Source organism: Canis lupus, chromosome 20 (genome assembly GCF_011100685.1).
Source record: "Canis lupus familiaris isolate Mischka breed German Shepherd chromosome 20, alternate assembly UU_Cfam_GSD_1.0, whole genome shotgun sequence".
In the NCBI taxonomy this organism is placed as follows: domain Eukaryota; kingdom Metazoa; phylum Chordata; class Mammalia; order Carnivora; family Canidae; genus Canis; species Canis lupus.
This window is the reverse complement of record NC_049241.1, coordinates 35,805,252-35,828,276: the sequence shown is the minus strand read 5'-3', so window position 1 is coordinate 35,828,276 and position 23,025 is coordinate 35,805,252. Positions and strand designations below refer to the sequence as shown.

General features: G+C 40.4%; 1 protein-coding gene across 10 annotated transcripts in view; it reads left to right on the top strand.

The window, feature by feature from the left end:
• The window catches only part of CACNA2D3 (calcium voltage-gated channel auxiliary subunit alpha2delta 3), a 946,725-nt gene that overhangs the window by 507,136 nt on the left and 416,564 nt on the right, over window positions 1-23,025 (top strand). For all 10 annotated transcript variants that reach the window (XR_005374880.1, XM_038566127.1, XM_038566132.1 and 7 more), the window contains 3 exons: window positions 749-809; window positions 907-1,057; window positions 12,082-12,156. Coding sequence is in view for 9 of the 10 variants with exons in the window: in XM_038566127.1 (XP_038422055.1) it covers window positions 749-809; window positions 907-1,057; window positions 12,082-12,156 (287 nt within the window). In the remaining variant the exon portion in view is untranslated. The remainder of the gene's footprint in view (window positions 1-748; window positions 810-906; window positions 1,058-12,081; window positions 12,157-23,025) is intronic.

Here is a 23,025-nt window from a genome sequence, read left to right as displayed (position 1 = left end):
CATTGATGGCTGAAAACAATGATTCGCTATCTTATTTTTAGTCAGCAAACACTTTCCTTTTTAAATCAAATTGTATTCTCAAAAACCGAGTTGTAAATAGAGAATGCCAACCTTGGATGTATCCCGACCAGTCTGCAAACCACAAGATGAAGGATATGGGATCCCATCTTACACATGGGGAAAACTCTCCAGGCTTCAAAGCCTGAAATTCAAACTTTGTAATGCAGCATAATTAGGCCCATTTTTTCCATCTCAGTATGGAAAGCCAGGCCAGTATTCCTGATTATATATACAGAAGTGACGGGGGAACAGACCTGCGTGTATTCTGAGATGGAAATGTATTGATGTTTTCTACTCATGTGCTACACATACTGCTTTGCCCAGACCCAGGGACTTGGCCTGACTCTGCCCAGAGGTCTATGAATGATGCTACCAGGTCCAACAACTTGTGAGACAGTGAGAAATGACCATTAGCCACAGGAAGGGGCTGGAGTCTCATCCTTTGTTGACTCCAAAGTCCACTCCAGCAGGTCTTGGAGCAACGGAGCTAAGGACACGTTTGTTATAGTGTTATAGCCCTAAAGCACCTTCCCAGAGATGGCGATGGAGCATGTGATGAGCTCCAGGGCTGGTCATTGCATGTGATTTTTCACCCTGTCTGTTCAATCAGCAAAGCAGAGCAGCCTTGAAATGCTATGAATAAATATTTGAAGTTTCTGGGTTTCTCATAACTTCATTTTTCTTCTAGGGATTAAATGGGAACCAGATGAGAATGGAGTCATTGCCTTTGACTGCAGGAACCGAAAATGGTAGGAAATGGTCAGACTTCTTAGATACTTGTTAAAGGGAGAACTTATGGAGAGGTTCATTTTTACCTCATTTTTGCTTAATTTTCCCCTGACCTAGGTACATCCAGGCAGCGACTTCTCCGAAAGACGTGGTCATTTTAGTTGATGTCAGTGGCAGCATGAAAGGACTCCGTCTCACTATCGCCAAGCAAACCGTCTCATCTATTTTGGATACACTGGGGGATGATGACTTTTTCAACATTATTGCTGTGAGTGCAGCTGTTTTGTGCTTTCTCTGCACTTTGGGCTCATCTAATCTTTCAATAGCAACTGATTCACATTCTCATTGCTTTTGTACATACAGCATTAGATGTCCCGCCTAAGATGAGGACAGGTTAGTCCCATGGGGCTTCACTGAATCCGTATGCTGGAATGGCTTTCAGAGTCTGGGAAAGCAGTGGAGCACATTTCCTCTCCACAAGCACTCGGACACTGCCATCTGCAAAAGTAGCACCAGATTTGGTTTTCCTGGGGAGCCAACCTTTTTGAAACCTTAGGGAATTAGATCTTGCAAGATGTTCCTTAAATGGCTAGTGGAATGATAATAATAATAATCATGATGATGAAACAACTAAACTGTGGAGAGCTGTGTAAGGCTCACAGAACACTCAATCTCAGCTTTAGAAACAAAAGCAGCATTTATTAAGTGCCTATGAATGCCATTTGCTTACTCTTTGTGTTTTCATTGCTTTGTTCCTCACAGCAACTCTAGGAGGTAGGAGATGGTTTTGGCATTTTCTCAGTTGATGCTGGGGTTGAGAGGGTCATTGACTTGCCCAAGGTCCTAGAGCAGGAAGGTGGGAGACCCAGGACCTAAGCAGGCAGTAACATGCTTCCTGGAAAGGAGCATTGATTTCTGGTTTCCATCTCTAGTTCTTTTTCCTCTTTGTCCCAATTATGTGATGTGACATCCCTCCTACTCTTTCCCTAAAGATTATAGCCAAAATGAGGCTGTTTCTTTTCCATGAGTACCTAACCAGGTGCTCCTGCCCAGTGGTCAGCAGTGCTTTGCCACATCACCTCTACCTAGGACATCAGCTGGAGCTTCAGTAATCACATCACCCACAGAGTTGCTGCCAAGGATTACCTGAGCTGGGGCACAGGATGCCCACTGGACCAATGGATATGAAAGAAGGGGTGTTCTTTGAAGAACAGCATAGATGGGCTCCAAGTGTGTGGTCTGTGGCTTGCCCCAGCTCCTGAGCAGAGTGCGTCATCACCAGGTCCTCTATCTGGGCAGCCTTCTGCATGGGCACAATACCTTCTTATACTTGCTAGGAAGAAAGCATGAGTGTTTAAATGACATTGGGTTTATATTACGTTGGGATTACTTGAATTAGTGTCCTGCCTGCATGCTTCTGATGAGACTGAGCAAGAAGGCACAGCTGTGGGTCCCCATGATTTATAGCTTCCGATTTTAAAAAGCCCTAAAAAGAAAAGGAAGAGAAAGAGAACAATACATTGCATGGGAGCAGGGGTTAACCTTGTTTATTTATTCAGCTATACCCAGTGCCTGGGACAGTGACTGGCCAAAAGAAAGAGTTTAAATATGTGTTGAAAGAATAATCCCTAGATCCGTCTTGCCTCCTCCTCCTAAGTGTCCAATGTGGACGTTCTCATTGGGGCTTCACCCCAGCTCTGTGCCACGCAGCACAGAGACAGAGGCGCCACAAGTAGAAGCCTCAGCGTGCGGTCCCACAGCTAGAAAAAGTGGCTCAGTAAGAACTCAGAAACTGGCTTTACCGTATGTCTGCTTTGTGAGCAGAAGTGAAAAAATTAGTGGAGCAGCTCAACCTTGCTGTAAAACTGGCCGCAGGGCACAGTTCTTTCAGGGAATCTTTCAGACAGATCTTTGGGTTTCTGAATCAAGCAAAGTTACTCTAGTTACCAGTCTCCTTGTGAATATGCAAATATAGCTTGATCCCCCCACACATCCTGAAGCATTTACAGATAAGAAGCAGCTAATTTGGGACTATCTTTCTTATTAATCTTTAATTACTCATTACAGAAGTATCAGAAATTAGCATAATAAGAAGTGCTAACTAATTACATCGTGGATCCTTTATCAGTCAGGATTTATTGTTCTGTTAACAAAACCAATCGATTGAAATAATCTTTGTAAGTTCATTAAGATATACAAACAGTGTCAACTCAATAATGAAGACAGAGCGATTAAGATAATTAGCAGTAGACATGCTAGTTATTTTAGAGTAGTTAAGGGAAAAAATTATTATTTTTTTACCCCAATTGCCCCCTTATATAAAGAAGCCCATTAGAGGTCCCATTAACCCTCACTGTACATCTGCTTGTTGGTTTTCAACGTAATTGATCAGCTTCAAGACTATTTACATAATTATTTTGACGAATAGAAAGATACTCTGAACTTTTTTATGTGAAGCCTCTATAGTAAAATCATGAACTCTGTCCCCTAATGGTTAAGAGAATGGATCAAATTCGTTAGTATATTGAAAGCCCGAGGTAATAAAAGGAACCGTTAATTAACAGTTTTACACGTTGATTGTCTTATAGGCAACACATGTGAAAATTTTAAATAATTCAGAAAAGTTCCCATTCCCTTGCTGTTTGCCACTTATTCTGAATTTTTCCATGTATATGAACATATATAATTTTCCACAGCAATAGAATCCTCTTTTCCAGAATATTCAGCAACTTGCTTCCATACTCATAAGCAAATGTATTTGAAGACCAGAGCACTTCATCACATCTAGTTGACATTAATTATTTAACCAGCACCGCCCTCCCCCCCTTTGCTGGGCATCATGCTGTTATGGGTCTTTTTTTCACTCCAAGAATGGACTTGGCCATGTATTTTTGTAGGGCCGGGTGTGCTTCTATTGAATAACATCTAGAAGCAAAATTGTTGGCCCAAAGGGTATGCACATACTTAGGTATTATGAGAATTTCCATTAAGCAGGATATTATGTTTACACACCTAAAAACTATACAGGCATACCTTGGGGATATGGTGGTTTTGGGTCCAGACCACCAAGATTTAACAGATATTATGATAAAGTGAGACAAATGAAGTTTTTGGTTTCCCAGTGCATATAAAAGTTACGTTTACACTATTCAGTAGTCTGTAAGTTTGCAATGGCATTAAGTCTGAAAAACAATGTATGAACCTTAATTTTAAAATACTTTATTGCTAAAAATTGTTAATCATCACCTGAGCTTTCAGTAATGATCCCAGATCACCATACCAAATAGAATAATAAAAAAGTCTGAAATATTGTGAGAATTACCAAAATGTGACAGTGAGACACAGAATCAGGAAGTGCAGTTGGAAAAAATGGTGCCAATAGCCTTGCTCTGCATAGGGTCGCCACAACCCTTTAAAAAGTAAGTTTCCCTCTGTGAAGCACAATAAGATAAGGTATGTCTGTATCAGTCAGCTCCATCTGCTGTAACAAAATACCATAACCTGGGTGGCTTACATGCAGATATCTATTTTCTTATAGTTGTAGAAACTGCAAAGTCCAAGATCAAGGTCCAATAGGGTATGGCTTCTGTAAGAATTCCCTTCCTGGCTTGTAGACAGCCACCCTCTCTTTGTGTGTGCTCATGGAGAGGGAGAGAGAAAAGGAGCAAGCTCTGTCCTGTCTCCTCTTATGTGGGCACTAATCCCATCATGAGGCCTGACCCTCATGACCTCATCTAGTCCTAATCACCTCCCAAAGGCCCCATCTCCAAATACCAATACTTGGAAGGTCCTAAATCACGAATTTATAAATGGTGAATCTCCATGTGCATTCCCTGAAATTGTCTCTTTCAAGGTATGTTTTACCAACATTGCCTTGCCACATCATGGTGGCAGATTTTTTCCTCCATTATGTTTTTCTACACTGGCAAAATTGCTCTAGTAATATGTTGTATGTAGGTTCTTCAGTCTGTTTAAAATGGTTACTTGCCTCCGTCTAGAGGGACATCCCACTGCAGGCTCTTGTAAGTGCAGGGGGATGGGAGGTCTGAAGCTCTTTCCAGAATGCCCTGCAAATCAGTTTGAGTGCATTGTTCCTGTAGGCTGGATTCCATTTACGGAAGAGGACATTATCATTTCACCCTTCATTACACTGTCAGCTTTCTCCTGCTGGCTGGGTAGATGTGTGAGGAGACATTTCAGAGTTTTAGAGAGAAAGTAAAGAATACATTCTTGTTTTTCAGTGGCGGAAGCCCTTGTGTGTTATAGGTATTTGTTTATACAAATCTACTTCATCATTGCCGCTCAGTTTTCAGGGTCCTCATAGGCAGGGGTAAACAGTGGAAAAGCCTTTCCTTGGCCATTTCAGTCAGTTTTGCATGTTTGCATATTTGTATGAAGCTCATTGGCTAAATGCATCTTATATGCCATACTGCAAAGCTTCCAAGTCAGGTCTTTCCAGAGAATAAACATGAAACGATAATGTTAAAAAACTGTTTTGGCTTTCATGGGCAGGGTATTGCAAAATCTAAGACTGATGAACTAAATGATCAAATTATAGAAGAATAGAAGAAATATGAGAGTGATTTTGTGCAGCCGAAGTTAAAATTTAAGGTCAAACCACTGGTGCATGAAGAGAGATGTCACTGACAAGAGAAAAGGCATATTTTTCTGATTTGCTTTGAAGTCTAACTACAAGCCATGCATTAAATTAACAATATTATCATAAAAATGAGGGTGCTAATTCTGTCCGATGCTGAAATTTGAAAAATGATTTTACAGAAGCCTAAGCCATGCATTAAATGAACACAATATTAACTGGACTGATATTGTTAAATCAATTTAAATGCCTCCTGCAGCCTGTGTTTGTGCAGAGCTGAATAGAGAAGAGCATCATTTGTTAGTTCAACCCAGAAGTTTCTGGTGCCCTGGTTTTAATTTGTAGGATTTTCTTTAGAACCGTTTCTCCAGTGCTTTGTCTGCTATGGATTTGCTTTTTAAAGTAATCGATTCCGTATTAAAAGTATGAGGATGGTATTTTCTTGCAGTGCTCATTTGTTCTGTACTACTAATTATGTCCAGTCGTGTTTCAAATTACACAAGAAGCTTTTGTAATGCAGAAGATCTCAGGGATGCCTGTGTTGGTGAAAATATTGTGGGTTCATCTGCTTCGTTACATAAGCCCTACACATTTTCATTCTAAAGGTTGTTTAATCAAAAGTGCACCGATAAAACCATATAAATATTTAATGGAGTTCCAGTAATTCTACATCAGTTTTTTGTATTGCATGAGCATGCCAGCATTTTAATTCTATGTTCTTTTTTTGTTGTTTGTTTTGTTTTGTGGAACTTAGGATTCTCTAAAACGTACCCACTTACTTCATTTACTTTTTGTTTATCTGTTTTTTTGAACGGGGGAGAGATTCTCTCTTTTTTTTTTTTTGTTTTTTTGTTTTTTCTTCTGTCAATTTTTTTTTTCTCTAGGCTTTGTTTCTCTTCTTTTCCCTGTGTGATCTGCTCTATGACTTTGCTTTTCATTTGTTTGTTCTATTTCTTCATTCAATGAATTCTATCAAGTGCTAAGAATGAAGTATTATATGAGGGCTGCCACTGTAAATACGGAAGACAGATTGTCCTCTCCTGTGAACCTTGAATTGTGTGTGTGTGTGTGTGTGTGTGTGTGTGTGTGTTGGGTGTGGGGACAACCAGGAAGCAGATGCTCAGAGCCCAGTGGGGGCAGTGCAGTCTTTGAGGGAGTGGTGAGGGGGCCTGGGAGAGCACAGAGCTGGGCGAGTAACCAGCTGGAGGCCCATTGATGACTTTGTGGAAAAAGTGATGACTGCGGGAACACTAAGGTAGCAGGGCATCTGCAAGAGGTAGGGCAGGTGGAGGAGAATACACAGTTCAGGAGGAAGGTGCTATTTACTGGTGAGTGGTCACTCCTCTCCCACCCACAGGAAGCACAGCCTGGTCCGGTGGGGTTGACTGAAAGGTATTCATTGTCTGGACATATTGGAGTTGGGGGCAGGGTGAATGTGGGAGGTGGGGTGGGCATGGAGGTAGTTGATGATAAAAAGAATGGGGCTGGATGGAGAGAGGCAGGCCAGACCCGACAAGTCTGGTCAGCCACGTAGAACAATTGGGACTTCATCTGGAGGCGGTGGAGGACATGGAGGGTCAGCTGCAGGGTGATGTGTGGGATGTCTCCCTCAAGTTTCTCCCTTCTTAGCTAGGTCTTCCCTTACCCTCTTTCTTAGGTGACTAATGGTCTTCTTCTGTTAGGTCTGAAAGCTCCATTGCTTTCATCCTCAAGTCCAGCTTCCAACATGAAGTAGAGCTGAGTTCTCAATATCATCCAGATACCAGAATCAGCTGGTTTTCACTCTTGGGCTCTAGGCTTCAATTTATGTGAGCCAGCCTGTGACGCAATTCTACACCGACATCAAAGCTTGTGTGAGCCTTGGTGGGTGAGCCCAGCCCATCTATTCTTTGTGTTTAGATCCTTCTCCAACACATTCTGGCCATTCATTTAATCAAACTTAAACCTTGGCTTTCCTATTTTAGATCATTAAAATTCCCATTATGCTGTGTCCCTAACGGTAGATGTAGGAATGGTTACAGGGATTTCACAGGAAGGAAAGAAAAGGCAGATGGCCATGTGTCCTTGCTGTCAGAGTACAGAGTTATGTGGTTGGCATGGGAGAAAGGGAAGGATAGTTCCTGAGAGAAGAGAGGAGTGGGATGTAGTCTAACCCCTGAAGAAGATCATGGGTTTGCCTTAAACCTGTTTTTGTTTTTTGGATGGACCATGGCAACATCATAGATGAGCACTTTTTATCATGAAATGGAAAAATAGCCATTATCTTTAGATGTAATGAGCACATTATTTTATGGATAAAAGTATGAAAAAGTGGTTCATGATCACTTTCCAATGATGATCATGTGCAAATTTAAGCCAGTGTTTTATGTCCCTGGCACATAGCAGGTGCTTACTGGATATTCGGTGGGCAGATAGAGGACCGAAGGGCTCCATGGCAGATGCTTTCCTGGGAGGGAATTTGGCAGTAAGCTGGCTACACAGTCTTGGCTCCATGTCTGCCAAAGACCCTGGCCACTGAGAGGGTTCAGAGTGTGGCATGGAGTGGGCAGTGTACAGCCACGTACCTCAGTGGTTTCTGCCTTCGGTATTTACCCACAGTCACATGTGCCTATTGGTATAGCACTTCTATCCAATGAATGCAGAGCCCGTGCTCTCCAGCAGAGATCAGGAGCATGCGACCCCTGTCCTCACCACCCCCTGCCCACTTAGTAAATGTCAGCTCCAGATGGAGGCTGTATTTGTTGGTCTTTCTCTCTAGGTAGTACACATGACACTCATTTTCTTTCTTCCTTGTGTGTGTGCATCCAGATGACTTCTTTCTCTTTCTTTTATGCCCAGTTCTGCATTGACTCTTCACTGAATTACCTCATTTCATGCTCACCATGAGTTCATGGGAGAAGTTTAGTTACAATTCTCATTTCCAGGGATCCCTGGGTGGCGCAGCAGTTTAGCGCCTGCCTTTGGCCCAGGGCGCGATCCTGGAGACCCGGGATCGAATCCCACGTCGGGCTCCCGGTGCATGGAGCCTGCTTCTCCCTCTGCCTGTGTCTCTGCCTCTCTCTCTCTCTCTCACTGTGTGCCTATCATAAATAAATAAATAAATAAAATTAAAAAAAAAATTAAAAAAAAAAAAAAAACAATTCTCATTTCCACAATGCAAATGCTGAGACTCAGAGAGCAGAGAGACCTTGACCAAGCTGATGGTGGAAGAGAATTCCACCTGGTCAGTGATGACGATGTGCACTGCATCCTTTTCTTTTTTAGATTACTGATATCTGATTGTTCAAGTAGGGATGAAGGAGAGCTGTTTATCCGACCACTGTATCTTAGGGCTGGAGGTGACCAGATCTTCAGTTGTGAATTGATATGACCATCCTCCATCATTGTTTCACAAAGTGGAAATCTAGGGAATATCCATTAAAATGTAGAAACTGGAAGGCTTCCAAACAGAGAGCTACTGGGAGCTTGGAAAACAGTTTCACATAAAGGGTACCTTTGGTATTCCCCTAGGGAGAAGCACTGGGTAGTGTGGTGAGCATGCACAGTCCACGGGCCTCCTTGGCACAGCTGCCTGGTGTGCACTCTTTCCTCACATGGACGGCTGAGCCCAACTCCCTTCGGTGATATAGACCAGATTGCTCAGCATAGCTTTATCCTGATGCAGTCAAGGGAAATTAGTCAACTGCAAGCTTGGATGATGCCACTAACAAGCTGGCGAGGGTTCAGAAGAGCAGATTCCTCCACTGTGGCCATGGCTCACACAGTGATGGAAAGCATGGTTTTGATTACTGCACATGTTCCTCCCTGATGAGGGCAAGAACATCTTGGTCTTTACTTTTCAGCCCACTCTGCAGCCCCCCACATATATAGGCCTTCACACTAGCAAAGCAATTTCAGGTCTGTTGCCTCACTGGATCCTCACAGGGTCCCCTGGAGGGTAAACAGAAGATGACTTAGCACTTCTTATGTATAAGAATCCAGGACATGAGGTTAGGTGACTTTCCCAAGACCACACAGGAAGTACATGGCACGTGGACCCATGTGTCCTGACTCTCACCTCAGACTATGCAACCCCAGGAGTCAATATTGATAATGTGTATTAAGTAGAATGTAAAGTTTAAAATTCTCCTAGAAAATAGAGTTGGGAAGTTTGAGAGTGCAAGGTACAGAACAACTGAATACAGCCTGCTTCAGCATATAGGCATTTCATAATCTCTGGAAGAGACGTGCAGCACGGCAGCTATAGGTTTGGCGTGATGCTTCAGCAGTGTCATCAATGACCCACACTGGCTCCATCTTCTTGAGCTTTGCTCTCCATTCTTAATCTCATCACCTCATGGTTGTAAAATGGATGCTGCAATCGTGCAGTGGCATCCCAAGTGGGAAGGAACATGGGAAGGTGGGCAGTGGGTAAAGAAGATTTTTCTTTCAATGGCAAGACAATTCAGTGAAAGTCCTGAGAAAATGACCCTTATGTTTTGTTGGCTGGGAATGGGTCATGTGACCACCTCTAGCTTAAAGGCGGGTAGGAAAACATGCGTCCAGCAGAGCAGGACAGGATAGCTGTGATTAGCTAAGAATAATTATGCTCCTGGCTTTGGAATGGGCATCTTGTGACCCTCATCTCACTCAGTCAGCAAAGGAGGTAGAGGACAGAGGAATGGCTGCTTTTTCAGCAACTTCCAGCATCAGTCCAATATGGGCTGAGAATGTTGGAGAAGCTCTTCTTTGAGTTGGACTGTGATTTGCTTCCTGAATCCTCAGATGATGTTCCATTTGTTGACTAATGGAACAGTCATGCTCCCATTTGTCAATAGCTAATTCCAGAATTACATCAATGTGTTTTTTCTCTGTACCTTCTCAGAGGCGATCTAAGCCCTATGACCATTGAACTGTAATTTCTTCAAAGGCTTTTGCATGGCTGAGAACAAAGATTAAGGACGGAGCCAGAGTCAGACTGATGGGAACCACAGAGGCTTGGGGGCCAGAGAGGAGAAATTGGGGGCTTTGAGGTCCTATGGTCATTGGCTGAGAAGTCAAGCTGCCTGGGTTTGAATCTGGACTTTGCAGTGACTTTGGACAAGTTGTTCATCCTTGTTCTGCCTTGGTTTCCCCGTCTGTAAAGGAGGCATGGTTGAGGTATGCCGTTGAATGACGTCTAGCCTGTGCCTTGATGAAGAGAGTACTCAGTCACAGTGAGTTGCTGATGTCATTATCTCCGCTCCTGCCTGCTTAGCAAGTGCTTCAACCCTGAGACAGGAGGTGTTTCTGTCACTATCATAGCAGCTGCATGTCTGGCCCTCTGCAGTCTGTCACTGAGGTGTGTCTGGAGCAGTGGGCCCATGCTCATCTCTTTATTCACTCACTTCCCTGTGCACAGCCCTCCATGGTCCTCACTGTCCACTTGAAGTCTGCACTCCTTAGCCAGACTTTGCTTGAGAGCTGGACCTGTGAGAAATGGCTCTCGTTCCTTTCCTCTAGAGCTTTGGGCTGGACTTTCAGTAGCTGGAGTGGGAAATGTAATGATGCTCATTGAACACATGATTCTTGGACACCGACCTTGGGCCCAGCCCTGTGCTCATCACAGGGAGTGTACCAAGGGGCCAGATATGGGTCCTGACAATGTGGGCCCACCTATGGTAAGGGGTCCAGACCCCAGGCTATTAGAATTTGGGAGTTTGCAGGAAAGGAGCTTCACCTACACCAGAGGCTGCTTCCCAGAGGAGGCAGGAATGATGTAACCCAGAGTATGAACAGAAGTCAGCTGGGAGATGCCAGAGCAAGAGCTCCAGGCAGAGGGCCCTGAGTGGGAGAAGAAGATGAGATATCTCAGAGGGCAGGAAGGGAATTGGGGTTAGCTAGTGCTGAGGTTTTAGGGAGGGCTAATGAAGGAGTGAAGTTGGAAAGATCAACAGGGCCAAGTGTCCAGAGCCCTGCCACACCCTGGGAAGGTTTATCTGCAGAGCAGTGGAAATTGTGAATGGGGTTGGCAGGAAGCAACATGACCTGATTTGTATTTCAGAAGGACCCAGCCTAGCCACAGTGCATAGAATCATGCTTAAATTTCCATTTTCTAATTGTGAGCTTTCAACAAAAACAAATGGTCACATTCTAGGTATTCTGGGATAAAAAGGAATGGGAAGGCTGGCCTTGGCTGGCTTGTATGGAAGGTGGTGCTGCTGCTCTTGAGCAGCACTCTGATAAAAAACCACAGAGCCTCCCAGAGTAATGGAGGAGGGGGGGGGACATCAAGGCCTTTCCTCCATTCTGTTTTTGTTACTCATGTGTGGCCCACACACAGGTCCTTGGGCTCCAGAAAACCAAAGATGGGAGCTGGAGTGATATTTGCGCAACTCGGGATGATCTTGAGATCCCACCTGGATCATGCAGTCAGCCATGGCCACAGAGGCCCAGTGTTTGGAGCCATCCCCGAAGGATAGTCAGTTAACTGTGTACACCCCCTGAACATTGCCATCTACCAGCACAGGCTCTAGAACTTTCTTCCTCAAACAAGAGAAGAATATTTGGCACTTAAGCACGATTTTATGTAGAGGCATCAATTGAGAAAGTCACCTATGTGAATGAACTGAGCCTGTAGTTATGTTGTTTTTTTGTTTATTTGCATGTACCCTTAAATTATCTGGTACCCCTCAAATGATTAATTGTGTCCCCCTGGCTCTTTGATCTCTTTACAGTATAATGAGGAGCTTCACTACGTGGAACCTTGCCTGAATGGGACATTGGTGCAAGCTGACAGGACAAACAAGGAGGTAGGGTCTGCAGCTGGGCAGGTGCATCAAGGGTCATGATACAAACCTAGTGTCTCTTACAGTGGTTGCTGACAGTATTTCTGTTCTAATTTTTACAAATTCATCAAAGTATTGCCTTTCATTAAGGGCCTTGGAACCTCAGTGCATAGAACATTTATGAAGAAGCACAAATAAAATCATGGCAATAAAATAATTACATTGAGTTCAGAAGCTCAATAGTTCTGAAATAATTGCATTGATTTACTTTTTTTTCTTACTGTGTACACATTCTGTGTTGTGCTTGATACCTGTGTTGACACCTTTGAAAGAATATGGCTTTTGCTGAGATTTCAAAGAAAATTGAAATCCCCTTGTTAAATTTCTTGTTTTTCCTACTATAATTGATTAAACAATTGTTGGGGTAGCTATTGGGGTAACTTGTCTCCCAGGTTAGAAGGTAAGCTTTATGATGATAGGGATGACGTCTGTATATTCAATGCTCTGAGCATTGCCTGCTGCATAAATATTGTGGAACAAAAGGAAGGTGTGTTAAAGGAGGACCTTAGGAAGTGGGGTAGAAGTTGCTCTTCTAATTGGAGAATTCTAGGAAAAATCCCAGAATAGATATCTCTAGAATAAAGCTTGTTTCCCCTTAGTCATATTAATTAAATAATTATTTTTGAGAAAGAGCGAGCAAGCACATAGTGGGGAGGGGAGGGGTAGGGAGAGAGGGAATCTTAAGGAGGTTCCATGCTCCGTGCAGAGCCCAGTGTGAGGTTCGATGTCAGGATCCTGAGATCATGATCTGAGCTGAAATCAAGAGTTGGACACTTAACTGACTGAGCCGCCTAGGCATCCATCCCCTTAGCCATCTTTAAATATGTCAGTACAAAGCATCACAGTTACCACCATACCACCCCCTACAGGGCTGAGTAACAATTTAGGTTGAAGGTATAGCTGTGGCTGCAACAGTATCACACCTCCTGGGACACACAACTACCATTATTCATTGTGTTTTGTTGTATCTGTCGTTCGTTCGGGGCTGCCCCTCTCCTGGAGAGAAGACTCCCAGGAAGTGGCTGAGGGCAGTGGCAAAGCAGGTTTCTGTAAGGCACAGTGCCTGTGCTGGGGAGACACCCCTAGCTTAAAGGGACAGGGAGTGGCATGGCTACTATTTTAGGTACAGGTGGTAGAAGCATTTGGTTGGGCATCTCTGAGGGAGTAAACAACAGGGAGGATTAGGAGAAATTTGCTCCAGCTAGAAGACAGAGTGAGAAGGAAAAATTATACCAGAGTTAATATCTAAGCTTCAATTTGAGGGGGAAGAAACTCCCTAATAAGCTTTATGTTTGGAGGGAGAAATAAGTGCATTGTAGTTCACAGAACAAGTGTATCTAGAGAATGTTTGTTCATAGCCATTTTTAGGATAAGGTAGGACATAATGACTTAGACCACCATTTATCTTTTTAAATAAATTTAATTTATTTAAAATTTATCACCAGTTTTCCTAGGGACCTTCCTCTTGTTTGACCATTGCCTGGGTTTGAATTCCACCTCCTTCCCAATACTGTAGCATTGAAATATCCTCCAGAGCCTCAGATAGCTGTCCAGTGTTGGTGCCTGCAACATTAAGTAGAAAAGAAGCTTAAAATGACCAAGACTTCCCTTCAGATTGCTTCCCAAATAAACAAAGGACAGTGTGATATTTAGATAGCTGAGGTCTAATGAAGGAAAAAATTGTTGGAGAAAATGGGATGAGCATTTATTTAAAATTACCTTTGAAAATGTTTGGATATTGAAGACTGGAGTGTTTTTGAATATAAACATTTATCTGGACATATGATTCTGCCAATGTGGAGTAGCCACATTACAATCAGATTCAACCCCTTACAACTAAAACACCCTGGATGTAAACCAACACACAAGTATAGAAAGACTGCAAGGTGAGCTGCCTCCACCTAAAGACATCGAGCTGAGTTCTCTGGGTCTCCTTGTTGATTCCCATCAGACATCTGAATGTAGCACCCAGAAGCCTCCCTCCAGCACCTACAATAGGCAGAGACCAAAAATAATAATTCTAAAAAAAAAAACAAGAAAAGCCTGTCCCTTCTAGTCAAACAACCAGGAAAGGGGTAGCCTTACAACACAAAACCTTTGTGATAATACCTTTTCTACTCCAGAAAAACACCAATGGAACAACTATAGGCCAACCCTCCACAGTTTCAGCAGGGGATGAACAAGAAATTGACCTTCCATCTCACCCACACCCACTTGGCCCTTGTGCTATACCTCAACACAGAGACTGATGGCTAAGAAAAGGATTATATAAGATCCAGAATCTCACAATATAAAACCTAAAATGTTCAGAATACAATAGAAAACCCCTTGTCATCCCCAAACCAGGAAAATCACAATAAGGATGAGGAAAGACCATCAACAGAAGCTAATATTGACATGAATCAGATGTTGAAATCATAAAATCGCTTCAACAAGCAATTAGGAATTCTCTTGAAACAAATGAAAAAAAATAGAAAATCTCAGCAAAGAAATAGAAGTTATTAAACAGAGCCAAATGGAAATTATAGAACTGGAAAATACAGTCACCAAAATAGAAAGCTCACTGGACCAGCTCAGTAGTATAGTGGATATGACAGAAGATAAAATCAGTAAACGTCAGGACAGATCAATAGAAATTACCCAATTTGAACAGCAGTGAGAAAATAGAATGGAACAAAATGAACAGGGTCTCAGGGACATGTGGGGCGATAACTGAAGAGCTAGCTAACATATCACAAAAGTCCCAGGAGAGGAGAGGGAGAGTAGGACTAGATATATATTTGAAGATATATTGACTGAAGACTTCCTAAAATTAGTGAAAGTCATAAACGTACATATTCAAGAGGCTGAATAGATTCTGAATAGGATAACCCAAGTCACTCCATGGCAGGGCATATTAAAAACATAATTAAACGAAGGGGAAAAAATAACTTGATAGCAACAGAGGAAAAAAGGCACAGTGCTTAGACTACCAGTTTGAATGACAACTGACTTATCATCTGAAATCACTGTGGCCAGAAGAAAGTGGCAGAGCATTTTTTAAGTAATAAAAGAAAACAACTGTCAACTCAGGATTCTGTATTCAGTGAAAATGTCCTTAATGAATGAAGGGAATAAAAACATATTCAGATGAAGGAAAACTATAAAAAAATTTTACTAGCAAATCTACTTGTAAAAAGTGGCCAGAGAAATTCTCTAAATAGAAAGGAAAAACAAAAACAAAAATAAAAACAGAAAAAAGCTTAAAACTTCAAAAAGGAAAGAATATTAGATTGGGTTAAAATAGGAGTATAGTAGAGTATCCTAATTATCAGGAGATTATTAAGTCATATTGGATAATTGAAGCAAAAATTATAGCATCATCTGACGTAGGCCCATTGTTGCTAAGAAAACAAGCCAATTATATTTTGAAAGTATGGAGGGTAAAAGGACCTAATTAGAAATAAGATTTCTACATCTTAGTAGAAGTGGTAAATGCTGATATCAGTAGATTATGATAAATTGCATATTTATATTATGACACCCAGAGCAACCATTAAGAAAACAATGAAAAGAGACATACAGGTGTCCCACACTTTTTGAAAGGTCACTTTACACCACTTTGCTTTTATAAAAGAGCTACATTAGCACCTGCTTTTGCTAACTGAAAGATAGCTGAACAGGATTTTTGCTTTTATGAAGAAAGGCACAAAGCAAAAATAGCATCCAGCATTTGTTTTGCAGTAAGCTGTTATTGAGATGGGGTGCACCCTGAGCGATGAGAGTGGCCCTGCCAAACTCCTTCCCCAGGAACCATGAAGGCATGAAACCTCCATAGCTTTGAGCTGTGTCTCTGAGCATCTGTGCTTCATCTCCATTTATTTTCTGCGTCACTTAGCAAGATGTGTCCTAAGGTATCAGAAAAGCCTAAGAGAGATTATTTTTGGGTCTGGGAATGCGCAAACATTTTTCATATAAATTACTGGTAATTGCTTCTTTGCTTTATGCCATTTCGGTTTGTAACAAGTTTCATAGGAATGTTCTACTTTCGGATAGTGGGGGAAATGTACTTAACAAGTAATTCATAGGAATGTAAGAAGTAAGACACAGAGGAAATGAGCAGGAAAAAAGATAAACTGGCAGATGTAAGCCCTAACATATCACTATTTAGTGATCTTAAATGTAAATGGTCTGAACACAGCAATTAAAAGACAGAGATTGGCAAGTGGATTTTTAAAAATATAACCATATGCTGACTACTAGAATTTCACTTGAAATACAATGACACAGATATGTCAAAAATAAAAGGATGGGAGAAGGTACACTATGCAAACTTTTTTTTTTTTTTAAGAAAAATCAGGAGTGGCTATATTAAATAGTAAAAATTACTATTACTAGAGACAAGGGCAATACAGAAGAATAAAAGAATCAATCCACCAGGAAGACGTTAACAGTCCTAAATATGTTTGGACCACATTACAGAGCTTCAAAATACATGAAACAAAAACTAACAGAACTGAGAGTAGAAATAGATAAACCTAGAGTTCTAGTTAGGGACTTGTACTCTGCACAGTCAGTAACTAATAGACTACTGAAAAGAAAGTCAGCAAGGATATAGAAGAACTGAAGCACATCATCAACTGATAAGATCTAAATAACATTTTCAGGACATTATACCCAACAACAGCAGAAGACACATTCTTTTCAAGCACTTATGGAACCAAGATAAAGAATATTTGGGGTCAAAATAGAAACCTTCATAAATTTAACAGAGTTGAAATCATACAGAGCATGTTTTCTGTTGACAATGGAATCAAGCTAGACATCAATCACAAAAAAGACAACAGAAAAATCTCCAAACACTTAGAAATTAAGTATACTACTAAATAATACATGGGCCAAGAGGAAGACTCGAAGGAAATTTAAAAAATATAAAAATGAATGAAAATGAGAAAACAATATATCAAAATATGTGGTACAAAACCATCACAGTGTTGAGATGGAAAGTTAGAGCAATAAATGTTTATATTAAAAAGAGGAAGGCCTCAAATTCATAATCTAACTTCCTACCACAAGAAATTAGAAAAAGGAGAGAAAAATAAACCCATAGCAAACAGAAGGAAGGAAATAATAAAGAGCAGAAATCAGTTAAATTGAAGCAGAAAAACTACAGGGAAAAATTAATGGCACCAAAACCTGGTCCTTCAAAAAGTTATTAATAAAACAAATAAATCTCTAGAAAGACTGACAAGTAAAAGGAGAGAAGTCACAAATCATCAACATCAGGCATGAAACAGAATATTACTACAGAACTGCAGTCATTAAAAGGATAATAAGGGAATATTACAAACAATTTTACATTCATAAATTTGACAACTTAAAAGAAATGAACCAAATCCTTAAAAACCATAAGCTACCAAAATTCAACCAAGATGAAATAGATAACCTGAATAGTCCTATAAATATTAAAGAGATTGAATTCATAATTTAAAAGTTTCCAAAAAGAAATCTCGAGTCCCAGATGGTTTCACTGGACAATTCTACTAAACATTTAGAGGAATTAATACGAATATTACAAAATCTTTTCCAGAAAAATAGAAGAGGAGGGAAATCTCTTCAACTAATTTTATGAGGCTAGTGGTTCCTTGATAAACCAGACAAAAATAGTACATAACAGAAAAAAAAAAAAAACCTAACCTGGCAGGGGAGAAACCTACCAACCATAACCCTCATGAAGGTCCTCATGAGGACAAAACTTTAGCACATCAAATCTAACTATATATATCTATTTCTACAGAATAATACACCACCACAAAGTAGGATTTATTCCAGATATGCAAGGCTAGCTTGACATTGGTTTTGAATCAATCAATGTTATTACTGAATTGTAGTTCAGTAGAATAGAAGAAGGAACACAGAAATATACCCACACAAATATGCCCAACTGATTTTTGACACAAGTGCAAAAATAATTCAATGGAGGAAAAATATTCTTTTCAACAAATGGTACTGGAGCAATTGAACATCCATAAACAAACAAATTAAAAAACTTAATCTTGGGACACCTGGGTGGCTCAGTGGTTGAGCACCTGCCTTCAGCTCAGGGCATGATCCTGGGATCCAGGATCAAGTCCCACATCGGGATCCTTGCAGGGAGCCTGCTTCTCCCTCTGCCTGTTTTTCTGCCTCTCTCTCTCCGTGTCTCTCATGAATAGATAAATAAAATATTTCTTTTTTTAAAAAAACAACTTAACCTTGGCCCAAAGCTCCCTACTTAAATAAAATTTACATTACTCAGCCATTAGAAATGACAAATACCTACCTCAAATGAACCAAAGATTTAAATGTAAAGTGGACAGCTTTGACACTCTAAAAAAAAGTAGGAGAAAATCTTTAGAATCTAGGGCTAAACAGAGTTCTTAGGCTTGATGCCAAAAGCACAATCCATAAAAGGGAAATTTAATAACATTAACATTGGGGGAGGGGACCCAAAAACCTTCTGCCATGTGAAAGACCCTGATGAAAGGATGAATAGATATGTGGCTTGCAGATATCTTCTCCCAAGTTATATTTGTAAGCCACATATCTGAAAAAGAATTAGTATATAGAGAATATATAAATAACTCAAACTCAACAGTAAAAACAATCTGATTGGAAAATGATCTAAAGACATGGAGAGACATTTTACCGAAGAAGATGGCAAGTAAGTACATGAAAAGATATTCAACATCCTTAGCTAGGGAAACGCAAATTAAAACTCCAATGAGATGTTACTACACACCTATCAGAAGGGCTAAGATAAAAAAATAATCAAAGAAAAAAGGAACACCAAATGATGGTAAGGATGTGGAGAAACTGGGATGATGGGAATGTAAAATAGTATAGCCATTCTGGAAAACATTTGGCAGTTTCTTATAAAACTATACATGCAGTTATTTTGTGTTCCAGCAGTCACACTCTTGGGCATTTATCTCTGAGAAATGAAAACTTACGTTCACACAAAAAGCTGTGTGCAAATAAATGTTCATAGCAGCTTTTATTCGTAGTAGACCCAAACTGGAAACAACCCAGGTATCCTTCAGAAGGTGAATGGTTAAACAAACTGATATATCCATGCCACAGAAGGTGAATGGTTAAACAAACTGATATATCCATGCCACAGAAGGAGTCTTTTAATCTTTGGAGAATTATCTTGAGTTAAAAAAAAAAGAAAAGAAAAGAAAAGCCAATCCCCAAATAATATATACTTCATGATTTCATTCATATACTGTTATTGAAATAACAAAATGATAGAAGTGGAGAATACATTCATAGTGGCCAGGGGTGAGGAGTGGGGATGGGGGGATGAAAGTTTATAAAAGGGCAGCACGAGGGATCCTTGTGATGGCAGAAGCATTCTGTAACTTGACTGTGTCAGTGGAGATATCCTGGTCGTGATGTCATACTGTAGTTTTGCAATATATAATTGGAAAATACTGGATAAAGGATATGTAATATCACTCTGTGTTATTTCTGAAAATTGCCTATGGATCTGTAATTACCTTAAAATGAAAGTTTAATTAAAAATCATCTGAAGTCAATGAGTAAATATTTAAAAGGGACTTTATCAAATCATTGTGAATCAAATTTAGTTATCTTTTAAAAAGTACTGACTATAGTTCAGTTTCTGATAGAAAATGATTTCAATGTTCTTACTTTATGGGCCTTTTTTAAAGATTTTATTAATTTATTGGAGAGAGAGAGAGGGACAAGCAGACTCCATGCTGAGTGCCGGGATCATGCCCGGCTCGATCTCAGGACCCTGAGATCATGACCTGAGCAGAAATCAATATTGGAAGCTTAACTGACTGAGCCACCAGGTGCCCCTTATGGCCCTTTTTATTTGGAGAAAATCTCAGAAGACAAAGCATTTATTTTTTGTTGAAACATTGGAACAGGCTAAAAACGAAGGTGTACTCCTTTGGCCATTTTGAACCAATTTCCATGTTTATCATCAAATTGATGTTAGGCCATTGTACATTTAGGACTCGGTGTCCTAAAGGCTAGTGAATTCATATAAAGCAAAATGAGAATTTACATCAGCTCACCTAACTGCAAAGTCCTCGGGTGGAAGACCTGTATACTCATTATTCCTTAGGTATGATGTCAGGGGTCATCCCCCTTTCCCTGGCTGCCATTCCCCCCTCCCCCCCTTATGTGTCTTCTGTGGACTCTGACGGATTCTGCTAGGCTAGATGCTCATTCTGGATTTATAATTGCATCTCCAATATGCAGAGCAGCCCAGCCAGTAGCCTGGGCCAGGTGTCTGTAACTGGCTAACAGGCAGGCCTGTGTTGGAAGAGCTGCTTGGTACTCCAGAAGGAGAAGACTCTGGGTAACCAGGCCAGTACCTGTGAGGTAGAAGCTCAGTAGAGCATGCATGCATGAAGGAAGGAATAGATGAGCCACCTGGGAGAGGATTCTGGTTGAAAATCAAATTTTCCTTTTTGTTTGTTTTGACAGAAGATCCACAAAACATTAAAAACAAAAGCGTGAAGCTCATTACATTTTACTATAACTAGAACAATCTGAATTAGATTGTGGGTGAAACTCTCGGATTCCAGCATTGGCAGTCCTCATTAGTTTAGGCCAAATCTCCTGAATAGCAGCTTGGAAGCCATTTTCTCATGCTTTTTGTGAAATGGGAATGGAGGATTATAACCTTCTGTAGGAACCCGTGTAGAACTGGCAGTGTGCACAATGGTGTTAGCCTTCCGTCCTCTGTGCTCAATAATTCTGACTGCAGTGCGCCAGATCCTTTGGGAAGCTTCATCCTTCACTCAGAATCATCCATGTGTATCCTGACAAGTTCTCCTGACAGCCAAATAACTGAGACCCTTTCCTCCCATACCTTTTCATCTCATGACCGTTTCCCTGGCGGCCACTGTAATGTTACTTCCAGTTAATGAAAGGGCTTCTGAGACGTGACATCTGGGATTATTATGTCAGGTACCTTTAGTGCAGAGATACCAGGTTCTGGTTTTACAATATTCTGGCGAACTGCCAAAAAATCAGAGCTAGATAATTTTAGGTAAAACAGTATTTGATAAAATTCATTTAAGAATTTTGAAACAGGAGTGGGGTCATCTCAGTGAGTTGTGAAATAGAAGAAAAGGTAAAAATTCTGGCCTGGGTCAAACTGAATCGTCCTGGTTCAGAGATGTCCTGGGTTCTGCCTGAAATAGCCTATGACACATCATCCCTAAACAAATGATCTTCGGGTTCTAAAATTTTGTTTTTGTCTTTTAAAGGTATTGTGTACTGTCTGAGGAGAATTTTATTTTGCTGCTTTATGTGCCAAATAGCTGACATTTTTTTTCTTTAAGGAGAAAGGAACCATGACAAATTGGGTAAGCCTGGAGCTCAAATATAGAATTCAAATGAATAAACTCTCATACTAATCTACTTCAGACCTTCTGAACTATTCATCAGACCTAAAAATGAACCTCCTGTGGTCTCTTTGGGGGGAGAGAGGAAGGAGAATGATATGTTTTTTCTTTGGTTTTATACTGAAGACGTTCTGAAATTCACTGAATTTCGTGGCTCTAAGATTCTTCGCACAAGAACAAATCTTGCAAAATCAACCAATCTTAGAAACTCGTGTAACTCTCGTCTTCTTTGGCAGTTTTGATCTTTTCCAGTGGGATCAAGAGGCATAGAACCTCTGTGAATTGACAAAAATACACATGAGTTCCTGAGTTTTCCCCAGTACCATTTTTTCCCCTAGCCTGAGTTCTGTCAAAAGAAGCACCCTAGATTCTAAAACTTCCCACCCGTGGCATTATAGACATCCAGAGTACATGCGAATGATAGGGAAGTAAGAAGTGTGTTATGAACTGTAAGTAGAAAGTAGCCCTCTGCACATCACTGAGTGTTAGCTTCCCACACACTGAGAGAGAACAAACACCAACCCACTTTTATTCAACTCAAAACTAATAAAAGTTGGTAAGAATTGCATTGCTTTTAAAGTGTCATGAGTGTCTCTACTTATGTAGAGAAAAATTTGGAATAACTTAAATGTAAATAATTCTTCTAGATCCAGTATAACTTCATATAATGCAACATTAAACAAGAATAAGGTATGTTTATGTAGACTACTATGAAAGAGTCACAAGGGTGTACAGTTAGATTAACTATAGACGTGATGTTCTACAGCAGATTTCTAGAGCTTATTTATCTTGCATAACTGAGACTTTATACCCATTGGATAGTAAATGTCTACACTGAGCCACCTTTGCAATCAGAAATAAAATACTTTTTAATAATTAGTTTCCTATTCTTGAAATTAATGCAGATGATTTACCAAAAGAAAATATTTCTGTAGGTCTATGAATACTAACCCAGTTGTTTTCCTATAGTTGTGAAAATGTCCTTTCTATTAATTTCCAGATAAGTTTTTCTGAAAAAAAAAAAAGAAAGAAAATGGACTGATTTCTTCTTATCAAGTGGAAGAGATGTAGCCATATTTTAAATCCATATTACCTTGTAGATCTACATGAATTAGAATACTGCTACTAATTTTTCAAATTCCTCGTGTCGTAGCTCTGTAGAGTTAAACTTATCAAAATGATGATCTAATGATTGTTTTTAGAGGAAATGCATCCTAGAAAGAATGCTCAATTATTTCCTTCTTTATATTTTATTATATATTTGTTTGATAAAATTCACTTGTCTGAAAATGGCCAAACTACTACTGTATAGTTTGGGTTAAAACCATTAATGCAATACAAATTTTTTGTTGTTGTTAATCTCCACTACAGTATATAGTGTGCTGATGGTGAGTTCCTTGTATGAGTCTAGATCAGGGGTCAACAA